The 13,101-nt window shown below is 40.4% G+C and overlaps 1 protein-coding gene across 2 annotated transcripts in view; it reads left to right on the top strand.

Annotated features, from left to right (window-relative positions):
* The window catches only part of LOC124254762 (transmembrane protein 245-like), a 33,593-nt gene that overhangs the window by 984 nt on the left and 19,508 nt on the right, over positions 1-13,101 (top strand). For both annotated transcript variants that reach the window (XM_046688614.1, XM_046688613.1), the window contains exons 2-8: positions 788-979; positions 3,864-4,086; positions 4,657-5,007; positions 5,936-6,084; positions 7,532-7,636; positions 8,819-8,895; positions 10,608-10,698. In XM_046688614.1, coding sequence (XP_046544570.1) covers positions 788-979; positions 3,864-4,086; positions 4,657-5,007; positions 5,936-6,084; positions 7,532-7,636; positions 8,819-8,895; positions 10,608-10,698 — 1,188 coding nt within the window. The remainder of the gene's footprint in view (positions 1-787; positions 980-3,863; positions 4,087-4,656; positions 5,008-5,935; positions 6,085-7,531; positions 7,637-8,818; positions 8,896-10,607; positions 10,699-13,101) is intronic.

The following is a 13,101-nucleotide window of genomic DNA, read 5'->3' as shown; positions in this document are numbered from 1 at the left end:
CTAGTGTATAAAATAGTTTTTAAATCTGACCTGTCCAAAAAGGTGACCAGTCCTGTACAAACACAGCCAGCCCCATAAACTAAAACAATAAAAAAGCAACAAGTTAAGTATATTTTTTCAAATATTTCCCCTAACCAAAGGACGGCCTTACTTATCTAATAGGCCGTCCTTCACAAAACCGACTGTGAAGGACAGTGGGACGGGCTATATTTTCTATACTGACATCACATATACACAGACTTGGAGGTTTTAGTTATTACTATTACATATATATAGTAACGTCTTTGAGTGGAAAGTCACATAAGGACAAACTTTATGGATGGACAACTTCTTTGTTCAGGGGGGCGGTGGGGTAGCCTAATGGTTAAAGCGTTGGCTCGTCACGCCGAAGACCCGGGTTCGAATCCCCACATGGGCACAATGTGTGAAGCCCATTTCTGGTGTCCCCGCCGTGATATTGCTGGAATATTGCTAAAAGCGGCGTTAAACCAAACTCAGTCAGTCAGTCTTTATTCAGGTGATGTGACGTCTCGATACAGATTCTATACCTGCTTGACAACGATACAAAAACCTGAATAAAGAAGTTGTCCATCCATCCTTATCTATGATACAGAGGTTTGAAGTTTGCTTCTTTATAATGATGGAGTCACACTGCAGTTTGTGGTAATATATTCAATTTAAGTATTCTGTTGGGAAGCGCATAAACAAGAATGTGTTGATTTGCAGGTTCAATAATTTGACAACAACAAAAGCCACAAATGTTTCCTCACCCTCTCCACTGTTGCAGGTTGTGAACAACAGCACCAACACGCTGCTGAATATGATACGGAACAATTACTACGTAGTTGGGGGCTTCCTGCTGGGCATGCCAGTCCTTCAGTTTATGTATTATTATGGAGTTGCCCAGAAGATATTCTACTTCTGTCTGGGACTCCTCAACTTCTGCCATGACATCACAGCGTGGTTCAGCTCTATGTGGGTAAGTCAGAAACGTTTTAACCAAAAGTTTGAACAATTATGTGTCATAACTTTCCAATATGTGTGCATGTTTATTTCAGTGATGATCACTGGTCATTGGTCATTTGAACATTTTGAATCCTTATCACCTTATATTGCTCCGTTGTTTGAGAAAATACCACATAACATCATCCAGTGTTGGACCTGCTCCGTGGTGTAGTGGTAAGAGCGTCCGCCCAGAGAGCGGAAGGTCGCAGGTTCGATCCCCGACCGCGTCATACCAAAAGACGTTAAAATATGGTACTTGTTGGTCCCTGCCTGGCGCTCGGCATTAATGGGTACAACAAGGACTGGTCGGCTCAGAGTCAGTATAATGTGTCTGAGTGGGGTATTCATGCTTCACTGCGGCATGGTATCTCAGTGGGCTAGCACTATAAAACCAGCTTAAGTGTGGACTAGTACAAGCAGCCGCACATACACGTACACACGCATGCATGCCGTCATATGAGCGAAATATCCCAAGTACGACTAAAACCCAATTTTACCTCACCTCATCCATTGTTCTTTATGTAACAGGGGCAGTGGGGTAGCCTATAGTACTGTCGGAAATAGAAAAAAAACCTGTATTTTCTCATTTATCTCTACAATTTATGTAGTTGATATGTGAAAGTGTGAAATATCTGTTAAACTAAGTTCGGCCTAACTACAGTCTCGGTGGTAGAGAGATAGGAAACGAAGAAAAAGGACTTTACTGAGGAGAAATTAGTGCAGAAATGAGCAATGCAGTTTTTTTCTAAGTCCAAACAGACTTATTTGGAACAGACCATGGCTTTATGCAAATTAGTGTGCGACGATATTGTATTACAAAGGACACTTTTTAAATGCCCAATTTGAAATTAGACGTAGATTCATTATAAACGATAGCTGACGTAAAAAATAATAACTTTTATGCCGAAACTATTAAGGATGTAGCTACCATGCAGTTTCACTGTCACTATAAAAAGAAACAGATAGGAGGGGCCGTCTCAAAAGCAAAACCTGGGGTCGGGCTTGGGGATAGAGATATCAGCTAAGATAAGATAATCCTTTAGGGCACTTATACTGGGGAGGTACACGGTACGTCATAACAATTTACAAATAATATCCAGTCCTGTCGATCTTCGGGTGGTCATACCACCTTTATACTACGATGCGTTTCTATGGTTTTCGGGTATCATACTCTTTTACATATCTCAACATAAACTATATGAAACTATATGAAAGAAAGACACGTAAGATGTTAATCAATAGATGAGACATAGGCAACACACATGAAAAAGCACAAAATATCTTTGAGATGATCCCTTGTGCCTGTAGGCAGCACATGCATTTCATGCCAGGTGAGTCGACGGTCCGTCGTCATACCTGGCTGAGCGACCTAATTGCCATCTATAGTCTAATCTATTGTTTTCAGCAGCTATTCATATTTTTTCTAAGTTTTGCCCGATTTTACGAGTAAACATGCTTTTCTGGATATCGTATTACGCATCCCACTGAACGCCAAAGTGGGTTATTTCGACATATGCTATTTGCAATTGTGTAAATTTTAGGGATACAGGGTAACAGCCTAAAAACACAGTTTTTTTCTATTTCCGACAGTACTATAGTGGTTAAACTTATAGTGTTTGCTCATCACGCCAAAGACCCAGGTTCGATTCCCCACATGGGTACAATGCGTGGAGCCTATTTCTGGTGTCCCCCACCTTGATATTGCTGGGATATTGCTAAAAGCGGCGTAAAACTAAACTCACTCACTTGCTCACTCACTTACTCGATGTAACATTACATCGTATGAACAATAGACAGCGTCAGTGAAGTTTTTTAATAGTGAAGTTTCTGATATTTCACATGCTCTCGGGATTATGTCTCTTAAAATGTCAGTGAGTAATATATAGAATAACCTTCTGGTTTGCTAACTCAGAATTATGGGTTTTCTGTCCCTTGTAAGTGAATGCTGTAAGTCCCTCACCAAAGGCTCATGATTAACACGATTCATTCATTATTATTATTATTATTATTATTATAGGATATTTATATAGCGCACATATCCACGCACTAGTGCATGCTCAAGGCGCTGGTATTTTTTCCCTCGATCATTGGATGTCAGTCTCAACGGCACATCGCATTATCAATCTCAACTCCCTGGGGAGTATACAACTCTTGCAGCCACTAGGCACACCAAGTTATTGTGGCTTTCTCATCCTAATGAGGTTAGGACGAGGTTCACACAGATAGTCCATAATTCCTCATAGCTCGTTAGTTTCTATCTATTCTTTAAAAACTATGAGTAAGCCAGCGTCCTGTACATGATGTACTTGGCATGTAATCACCAGTACATTTACAAAACCATATTTTCAACAGCAGCATTTAGTTCTCATAGTAGTTCTAAAAAATGTACAAAGCTGTGGGAGTGAGGACTTAGGAACATGTACTTTCTATGTAACAGTGCATGTGCTCAAGTGTCAAGAATGTCCTCATTTGCCTTGGTAGAAAAATTATTCCTCTTCATCAGGCTCTTCAATAACAGAGATATTATATCAATAAACATTTCATATATTGAGGTCATGATTTCACAGGGAACAGAAATGTGCATGCAGTAATCACAAATGTAGAGAATACAGACAAAAGAAAATTGCTTTGGGATGCACTAAAATATTTGTGACATGACTCTACATCCAAGTTGAATTAGATTGTTGATGATGATGATGATGATGATGATGATGCAACACAGAAACATGCCAGTCATAGTTCTATAAACACTTTGTAGAATGGGCCCTGAATTGTAGATGGTCTAGATCTTGTAAGATGTGATGATGATGATGATGATGATGATAGATTTACTGACATGCATCTTCCTGTTTTGTCAGCTGTGGACCATCTTTATCGGCTACATCATAGCAGTGATCTTCCTCTGGACGGAGGAATCCAGGAAGACGTTTCACTACATCTCTATCACAGTGTGGGTCACACTCATCCTCCACATCGCCACGGTAGCAGGCCCTCTTCGTCTCCTTCTGTTGGCTGCCCTTGTTGTTGTCATGGTGATTGGATTTGTTTCTGAAGCCAGTAAGGAATCTACAGAACCTGAAGGTGAGGCATATGTTTTCAAACAAAATGTTTTGAAATGAAGGTATTTTTAAGCTAAGTGACAAAGACATTTGTTGTTTCAACTTGTCTGTTTTACACCTAACTCCACTGTAAACCTGGAATTCTGATTTGAGTGTCATTAAACCAAACTAATTTTTATCCCGTCGGCATAAAATGCGAAGGGATATGGTCAATGCCTCGTCGGTCTGTCCATCCATCCATAATCATTTCGTTTCCGGAGCATAACTAAAAAACATTCAATATTTTTCAAGAAAATTGGTATAGATATCATAAGGACCTCAAGTGGTGCCTTTTGCTATTTACAGATTTTTGGCATTTTTGTTTTTCTCTATTTCCATGGAAACAAATTGGACTTAGTCTCAAAACGGCACGGAGTTTGTTTCCGGAGCATAACTAAAAAATAGCTGATTTACCAATAAAGATTTGGAAGACATATGAGGCAGATCCCAAAGTGGTGCTTTTTGCTATTTGCAGATTTTAGGCATTTGTATTTTTATCGGTTTCCATGGAAATGATTTGGACTCATCATCTGATGACTCTTGTTTAATCCAGCAAAAGAAAAGCCAGAAGAACAGCCAAGCAGCACAACTGGAAATGAACCATGGAAGTCCATATTTGACAAAGATTCAGCTGGCCAAGACGTGAAAGGTTCACAACCTCCGGTATCGACTCAGAAACCTCAGTCTTTGTCCCTTTCAAGTGGAAGCAAGCCAACGACCTCTACCCCGACCAAAGCTGTGAAACAACAGGACACCCCTGTAGAAGAAGGAGCCCAGTCACTGAGCAACCAGTGCTTCGTGGCTCTCTTCTGGGCGCACGTGCTCGTCAGACTTTGGATCCATGTATGGGGCATGATCCTGATTCTCTTTCTGCCTCTGCTGCTGTTGATCATCAGAGGATTAGGTCAGTACGGAAATAGCTACATGTACATTAAAGGAAAGTCTAAAAGTCATTGGGGCGTTGGGGTAGCCTAGTGGCTAAATCGTTCGCTCATCACGCTGAAGACCCGAGTTCGATTCCCCACATGGGTACAATGTGTGAAGCCTATTTCTGGGTCATGGTATTGCTGGAATATTGCTAAAAGTGGTGTAAAACCATACTCACTCACTCACAATTTATTTGTCTCAAGCCATCGGACCAGCTCTTTGTCAAGGGCTGTAGTAATGGTATGGTCCTATATACTGACCAGGTGCAACAAAATTTGAGAACATTGCAACTTCTTAAAAACAAACTACTTGGTACTTTGTCAACCTGTTTGGAGTGAATGAGTGAGTGAGTTTTTGTGTTACGCCGCTTTTAGCAATATTCCATAGATATCATGGCAGGGGACACACATTGTCTCCATGTGGGAAATCAAACGCAGGTCTTCGGCATGATGGGCAAACGCTTTAACCACTAGGCCATGCCACTTATTTGGAAGAAGACATTTTCTTAATGTCATAATGATGGAAAGAATTTATGTCTTGTATATTTATGTGAAACTGACTGATGATAATTATGTCTAGGTATATTTATGTGAAACTGACTGATGATAATTATGTCTGGAATATTTATGTGACACTGACTGATGGTAATTATGTCTGATATATTTATGTGAAACTGACTGATGATAATTATGTCTGGAATATTTATGTGACACTGACTGATGGTAATTATGTCTGATATATTTATGTGAAACTGACTGATGATAATTATGTCTGGAATATTTATGTGACACTGACTGATGGTAATTATGTCTGGAATATTTATGTGAAACTGACTGATGATAATTATGTCTGGTATATTTATGTGAAACCCACCAGAAACACTGATTGGGTATGATTTTTTACAGCTGCCCAGTTTAGCAGTGGTGGGTTCCTTCATACGAGAATGGAAAATGTCAAGAAATCTCTGAAAGACTGGTACACCAAACGAGAGGACGCCATCGCACCTCGCTCCATTAGTGGCCTTGCTAAGATTGCACTGAAGGGAGACAAGAAGGTATGATGTGCCTATGTTCTGTGTCATTTGAACAGAGATATATATTTGCAAGTAGAGCCAGATATTTGACACCATGCCCAACAGGTGGTCCACAACAGGTATCAGTGAATTTCTGACATTTGAATAGAGACAAATAGGATTCAGCGTATCATGCATGAAACTCATGTTATATTTTGTAATTATGACATATATTTCTGATAAGAGTGATAATAACATGACGTAAGCTTTCATGCCTTTCAACCCTGTGCACTGAAAAGAACCCATGAATCCATTTGTAAATGAACAGATGGTGGCCACATGAATACGTGCAAACACCTCGTTGCGGGTAGTGGTGGACCGATTAATTGAAATAATCGAAGATTGGTCGCAGTGACTAAATGACCAAGCAATCGATCATGTTCTCTCATAATCGAACGCAAACAATTTTGGAGCACTTGTTTGCATTAACGACATTTTTCACAAGGTTGGTTTTGTCAGTTACATTTCATGAGCACTACAAGCTCGTTCCAAGTCACGATTGAATTTATCTTTTAAAGACTCCTAGAAATTTGATCCTAACATACCAAGTCATCACTTAAAGATGTAAGATGTGAATTTGCAAATGCATTTTGTGCAATTTGAAAAAAAAAAAAAGAACTTTTCTTTCTGTGCATTAACAAAGATAACCAGCTAAAATCTGACAAATGATGCAAACCAATTATTTTCGATGATTGATCGGTTGTAATGAACCAATCATCAATTATGAGATTTTAACCAATTCCTAACACTAGTTGCGGGTACAGCAACATGCAGTAAACCTGGACAAAGTACTGTGACTATGTGTCCCAGTCCACCCAGCTGTGAATGGGTACCTCGTAAGGATGGGAAAGCCACATTAACTTGGTGCGCTAGTGGCTGCAAGAGTTGTATGATCCCCAGGGAGTTGAGATTGATAATATGATGTGCTGTTGAGATTGACATCCAATGATCAAGGGGAAAAAACAGTGCCTTGAGCATGTACTAGTTGCGTGTATATGTTGCTATATAAATATCCTATAATAATATAATAATCTTATGTTTTCTGGTATGATAAGAATCATAAGAATACACATTTTATTTAACGAACTATTTCAAGAGCTGATTAAAAGATGGTACTACTTGTTACCCTGCCTGTGCTTGGAATTTTGGCTGTAAAACAAGGACTGATCAGCTCGGAGTCATCAACTATGTATGTGTGGGGTATCCATGTTATTTTGGCACATGGTATCTCACACTCTCCTACCCAGAGTTCCATGCGCTCGCCGGAGTGTGGGTATCTCAGAGAAAGCCACTATAAATATGGCATCAGACAATACCACTGCAAGCAGACACGTCTTGAGGGTGATGTTAGACCCCATTTCACAGCCACCAGTAATTGTGTCAATTCTAGCTACGGGACTAATACTTGATAATGTTTATTTGTTACCAGGTGATCGATGCTCTCGAGGTGTCGACAGACAAGGCCACCAGTATTCTGCTGATTCTTATTCTCCTGATTGGATCAACTCTCTTTATCATCATCGGGGCTATTCAGGTAATTCTAACATCAACACGCTGAGGGAGAAATGTTGTAGAGGAAAACGTCAAACATTAGCCATGTTAGTTTCACAGGTTCAGTGTCGGCTTCTGTCATGGACCTTGTCGTGTCGTCATGCTACCATCATTATGTACTGTTATCTCATTAAGTCATGCCAATCAGGGTCTGGTTAAACAGGTATGGTGGTATTCATAGAGCTCTGCTAGGAGAGTGATCTATGTTGGTGGTGCCTGTCATGTTACCGGGCGTGTCCTAGTGGTTAGAGCGTTTGCTCATCTGGCAGAAGACCTGGGTTCCATTCCCCATACCCCCTGCTGTGATATTGCTGGAATAATGCTAAAAGCGGTGTAAAAGCTCTCACTCACTCGCTAACTCACTCACTCACTCACTTTCACTCAATCACTCCTGCCTCCGTGGTGTAGTGATTAATTGAAATAATCCGCCAGATTGAGGCGTGAAGGCGACCAGCTGAATCGATCATAACTTCGTCACATAATCAAAGAAGCGCTACCAATGTTGGTACACTTGTTGGTCCCTGCCTGGCTTAACAATATTTTTACATGGGTACAACAAAGGACTGTTACGACTTGTAGGTCAGTATAAGCTGTCTCAGAGTCATTATTCATGCTTCACTCTTAAGGCTCCATGGTATCTCACTTCTAGCATACTATAAAACCAGCTTAACTCTGGGCTAACAAGCAGCCAAAAGCTACACCCATGCAGTCACTCATGTGAGTTTTCCTTATTCATGCATGGCATTAAAACTCTTTCACCTCACCTCACTCACTCACTCACTCACTTTCACTCACACTCCTCACTCACTCACTCACTCCTCACTCACTCACTCACTCACTCACTCACTCACTCACTCACTCACTCACTCACTCACTCTCCTCACTCCTCCTCTCACCCACAAAGATTATCCAAGTTTCATAATGACTGCATATTACTGCTATCCATGTCAAGGATACATAACTAAGTGCACGTTGCAGATAGTTCTGGGAAAAAATATTTTCCTCAAAACTTAAATGAAATACAAGTCACCTGTTCAATGCCATGAAAGTATGTGTTACTGGGTATCATGAATTTGGAAATTTGTGGTTCCAGTTTGCTACTATATACTGTCACTGGGACAAGGAAGATCCCTGCAATAGTGACTCTGTACCTGATTTGTTACAGATTCACCAGGAGAGTATCCATATGGTTACAGTTACTGGCAACCTGTTCAACGAGAAGGTCAACCCTGAGATCAGCCAGTGAGTAACACGTCTCAACTGCTCAATTTTACAATAAACTAACAATAACATGTAAACTTATGCTACAGTTAGCATTTCTCTTTAAGCTCCATTATCCAAGTAAAAGGTCAATGTCTGATACAAGCTGATTAAAACAAAGAATAAGTATTCTGTCTATACGGCGATGTGTGATGCTCGATTCTGTTTGGCTGAGATCAAAACCGATACTTAAAATGACAGTTTGAGGACTGCTAATTTTAGTATGAGATACCCGAACTTCGTTGGACCGTATTGTTTGTAAAAACAAACATGCCGGCAGCATCTTTGTGTGTTTTGAGTAAAAGTGAATGGTTTGAAGAAGAATTTCTTGACCCTAATCCCAGTGAAGAAACAAAGGAAGCTGGAAAATCCGTCAACAGCGTAATAAAGCGTATATTCAAAGCGGGTCCAGATCACGTTATATCGGCGTCGACAACACTGCGTCGAGTCCTAACCTGACCGGCTTCCATCCCGGACGTAATGCCCAGTCCTTCCACTTCCACTGTCCATGTATCCCATAAAGCGTGTGGCATGTCAGGTCTTTTCCATATTGGGAATAGTAGGATGGTTATCAACAATGATTTCCGTGAATAAAGTTAAGCGAAGCTTAATTTAGTAGAGGTTGCATTTGGGCAATTCGGGTTGTCATACACAGTAGGGGAGATCAATATTTAAGCAAAAAAAATCAAATTTCTTGCTCACAGTATAAACTGTATTTTTGTGTGTATTTATGTATGCTGCTTGTTACAAATACAAAGCATACTGGTTCCTGAAAATATAGCATTTATTTGTTATAAAATGTCTTATTTTGTTCATTACAGATTTCCATCAAAATGCACTGATTCCAGCGATTTCCAGGAAACCCCCTTCGTGTTCTTACTGCCAGACAGTTCGGTTTTAAAATGCTTATCAGTCGAAGCCAGAATGAGATAAAGCCTTGGTTTCAATTTTTGCATTTATCTTGATTTAGACCGCTAAATGTATAATTAAAAGTACCAGCGTTTAGCGTCTTAAATCAACGACATGGGACTGAACTTGAAAACCAAAGTAGCTTTATCTTCTAAGTACATTGAAGGAAGCTCATAGAAGTCAATAATTTAGCTATACCTGGTTGGCTTTGGTTTGAGGAATACCACTTTAGGGTAATCCCTGTTCAATTTTATAGTAATTCAAGCAATGTCTCTTGACTCAAGGCATAAGGCCAAAAAACAAATATGTCCGTTTCCGGTAACCCGACCGACCCTATCCTAACCCACCCGACCCTAAATCTTTTTTTAACCAAGTCAAAATCATGACTGGAGTGCATTTCAACTCATCATTTTCATCCAAATCGAGTATGATATTTTCATGTTTTTCAGTGTATGTAGGGCTAAAATGGATTGCATTGAATTGGCACAATGGGCTCTCACTGACAAAACCTGCAAATAAATAACATAAATAATGATTTGATATAGAAATCTATCAATGTTTCATCACAAGACATTGTCACAACATGATATGGTATCCTTGAAGACATTCTCAGGTGCCCACCTGGTGCTACTAAAAAAAAAAAAGATAAACCCGACCCACCTACCCTATTTTTTAAAAGCATGTAATAGGAAATGGACATATATTTTTTTTGCCTAATATATATCATTCAGAAAGTATTTCAGTTGACTATGGCAGCCCATGTAAACAATGTGTTGTATTTGCAGATGGCTGCCAAACAGCACTGACATGGAGAAGGCTATGGACTCCATGGCTGAGAATGCCTACATCTACGGCCGGGACTACATCGCCTCCATGGTGGGTGCACATACAACATCCAGTTTATACTGTTGTATCTGAAAACTTTGTCTTCACCTTTCCCATGTTCCGTGGCAACGACATTGCCTTCATCTTTTCCATGTTTCATGGTAACGACCTTGTCTTGACCTTTCCCATGTTCCATGGTAACAACCTTCTCTTCACCTTTCCCATGTTTCATGGTAATGACCTTGTCCTCACCCTTCCCATGTTTCACAACCTTCCTTCACCTTTCCCATGTTCCATGGTAATGACCTACCTTTGCCATGTTTCATGGTAATGACCTTGTCTTCACCTTTCCCATGTTTTCATGGTAACAACCTTTCTTCACCTTTCCCATGTTCCAGGGTAATGACCTGCGTGTTCACCTTTGCCATGTTTCATGGTAATGACCTTGTCTTCACCTTTCCCATGTTCCATGGTAACAACCTTTCTTCACCTTTCCCATGTTCCATGGTAATGACCTTGTCTTGACCTTTCCCATGTTTCATGGTAATGACCTTGTCTTCACCTTTCCCATGTTTCATGGTAATGACCTTGTCTTGACCTTTCCCATGTTTCATGGTAATGACCTTGTCTTGACCTTTCCCATGTTTTATGGTAATGACCTTGTCTTGACCTTTCCCATGTTCCATGGTGATGACCTTTCTTCACCTTTCCCATGTTCCATGGTAACAACCTCGTTTCTTTCCCATGTTCCTTTTGTCCATGTTCCATGGTAACAACCTTCTCTTCACCTTTCCCATGTTCCATGGTAACAACCTTCTCTTCACCTTTCCCATGTTCCATGGTAACAACCTTGTCTTCACCTTTCCCATGTTCCATGGTAATGACCTTGTCTTCACCTTTCCCATGTTTCATGGTAATGACCTTGTCTTCACCTTTCCCATGTTTCATTGGTAATGACCTTGTCTTCACCCTTCCCATGTTTCATGGTAATGACCTTGTCTTCACCCTTCCCATGTTTCATGGTAATGACCTTGTCTTCACCTTTCCCATGTTTCATGGTAACAACCTTTCTTCACCTTTCCCATGTTTCATGGTAACGACCTTGTCTTCACCCTTCCCATGTTTCATGGTAATGACCTTGTCTTCACCTTTCCCATGTTTCATGGTAATGACCTTGTCTTCACCCTTCCCATGTTTCATGGTAACAACCTTTCTTCACCTTTCCCATGTTTCATGGTAATGACCTTGTCTTCACCTTTGCCATGTTTCATGGTAATGACCTTGTCTTCACCCTTCCCATGTTCCATGGTAACAACCTTTCTTCACCTTTCCCATGTTCCATGGTAATGACCTTTGTTCACCTTTGCTGTTTCATGGTAGCAACCTTGTCTTCACCTTTCCCATGTTTCGCATGTGTGGCCTTGTCCTCACCTTTCCATGTTTCATGGTAATGACCTTGTCTTCACCCTTCCCATGTTTCATGGTAATGACCTTGTCTTCACCCTTCCCATGTTTCATGGTAACGACCTTGTCTTCACCCTTCCCATGTTTCATGGTAACAACCTTGTCTTCACCTTTCCCATGTTCCATGGTAACAACCTTTCTTCACCTTTCCCATGTTCCATGGTAATGACCTCGTGTTCACCTTTCCCATGTTCCATGGTAACAACCTTGTCTTCACCTTTCCCATGTTTCATGGTAACAACCTTGTCTTCACCTTTCCCATGTTTCATGGTAACGACCTTGTCTTGACCCTTCCCATGTTTCATGGTAACGACCTTGTCTTCACCCTTCCCATGTTTCATGGTAATGACCTTGTCCTCACCCTTCCCATGTTTCATGGTAACAACCTTGTCTTCACCTTTCCCATGCACCCTTCCCATGTTTCATGGTAATGACCTTGTCTTCACCCTTCCCATGTTTCATGGTAACGACCTTGTCTTCACCCTTCACATGTTCCATGGTAACAACCTAGTCTTCACTTTTCTTATGTTTTCATCTGTAACAAACTGATTTGTGTATATCAAATTTCTCATGTCAATAGTCAAGTCCCTTCTTTCATATGCAACTACAAACTTACATTTTCCATGGGACTAACAATAACAATGTTATCCTCATTTTCCATATGGTTCATAGTAATGATTATCTTTCATTTCCTATACGATATAGGGGTGGAAATAACCCATTGCCCGACGTCTGAGTCCAGTGTTTTTTTCTGTCGGGCAAGCAAATTTGTACATCACACTGTACCGGTGTCCAGTTGACTTTCCAATGTTAATTATGTTGTTTATTTAAAAAATCAACAAGAAAACGGCCGGTATAGTGGAAAAAATATCAGGGCAAGTGATTTTACATGTGCCACTGTACCGGAGTACACTAGCAATTTTAAAGTTATTTCCACCCCTGCGATACATGATAGCAGTACTCTAACATATGATCCATAATATCCGTTAT

The sequence above is a fragment of the Haliotis rubra genome, unplaced genomic scaffold (genome assembly GCF_003918875.1).
Source record: "Haliotis rubra isolate DU_JTF1 unplaced genomic scaffold, ASM391887v1 Scf580, whole genome shotgun sequence".
Taxonomy (NCBI): domain Eukaryota; kingdom Metazoa; phylum Mollusca; class Gastropoda; order Lepetellida; family Haliotidae; genus Haliotis; species Haliotis rubra.
The sequence above is the reverse complement of the archived record's forward strand: the minus strand, read 5'-3'. Positions and strand labels throughout refer to the sequence as shown.